Raw genomic sequence first — 1274 nt, forward strand, 5'->3', positions numbered from 1 at the left:
ACCCTGATCACCCTGACCCTGGTCACCCTGACCCTGACCCTGGTCACACTGATCCTGGTCACCCTGAGCCCCGCCCCGTCACAGACTGAGCCCATCACACTTGGGTCCTCATTCTCCGCTCACACCTGGCTCCTGGCTCCTGTTCTCACCTCTGGCTCATGTCGGCTCACAGCTGGGGGGGGCGGGGGGGCGGGATTACCCGCCTCCAGGGAGTCGCCTCTGCCTCCTGCCTCCCCACCCCACTCCAGACCCCATAAGAGAAACCCCCATGGGGCTGGGCTCAGAGATGCAAGTCCTAAGGGTGTGCGGGGGTGGGAGGTGGCTGTCTGTGACCTCAGACAAGGCCCCTCCCTTTCTGGGCCTCACTTTCCACACCCCCGTGAGTGATCCTGACCCTGGTCACCCTGACCCTGACCCTCGTCACTCTGACCCTGACCCTGATCACACCCTGAGCCTGACCCTGGTCACACTCTGAGCCCTGATCCTGGTCACCCTGACCCTGACCCTGGTCACCCTGACCCTGACCCTGGTCACCCTGACCCTGACCCTGGTCACCCTGACCCTGACCCTGGTCACCCTGACCCTGACCCTGGTCACCCTGACCCTGACCCTGGTCACCCTGACCCTGACCCTGGTCACCCTGACCCTGACCCTGGTCACCCTGACCCTGACCCTGGTCACCCTGACCCTGACCCTGGTCACCCTGACCCTGACCCTGGTCACCCTGACCCTGACCCTGGTCACACTCTGAGCCCTGATCCTGGTCACCCTGAGCCCCGCCCCGTCACAGACTGAGCCCATCACACTTGGGTCCTCATTCTCCGCTCACACCTGGCTCCTGGCTCCTGTTCTCACCTCTGGCTCATGTCGGCTCACAGCTGGGGGGGGCGGGGGGGCGGGATTACCCGCCTCCAGGGAGTCGCCTCTGCCTCCTGCCTCCCCACCCCACTCCAGACCCCATAAGAGAAACCCCCATGGGGCTGGGCTCAGAGATGCAAGTCCTAAGGGTGTGCGGGGGTGGGAGGTGGCTGTCTGTGACCTCAGACAAGGCCCCTCCCTTTCTGGGCCTCACTTTCCACACCCCCGTGAGGGGCCAGCCTGTCCTGGACTCCACGTGGTGACCTGTCCCCACCCCCCAGGGCATCGCCCTCACGGTGGGGCTGACGGCGGTCCGCCACCTGGAACACGTGTGGGCCGCCCTGGAGCAGTTCGGCCGCAGCTCGCCCATCAAGTGCAGCCTCCACAGCTTCTCCCCGAAGGTACCGGCTCGGGGT

General features: G+C 65.8%; 1 protein-coding gene across 1 annotated transcript in view; it reads left to right on the top strand.

The window, feature by feature from the left end:
* The window catches only part of MROH5 (maestro heat-like repeat family member 5), a 40942-nt gene that overhangs the window by 19145 nt on the left and 20523 nt on the right, over positions 1 to 1274 (top strand). Inside the window, exon 13 of the mRNA XM_005877811.2 lies at positions 1140 to 1259. Coding sequence (XP_005877873.1) covers positions 1140 to 1259 — 120 coding nt within the window. The remainder of the gene's footprint in view (positions 1 to 1139; positions 1260 to 1274) is intronic.

Source organism: Myotis brandtii, unplaced genomic scaffold, assembly GCF_000412655.1.
Source record: "Myotis brandtii unplaced genomic scaffold, ASM41265v1 scaffold532, whole genome shotgun sequence".
In the NCBI taxonomy this organism is placed as follows: domain Eukaryota; kingdom Metazoa; phylum Chordata; class Mammalia; order Chiroptera; family Vespertilionidae; genus Myotis; species Myotis brandtii.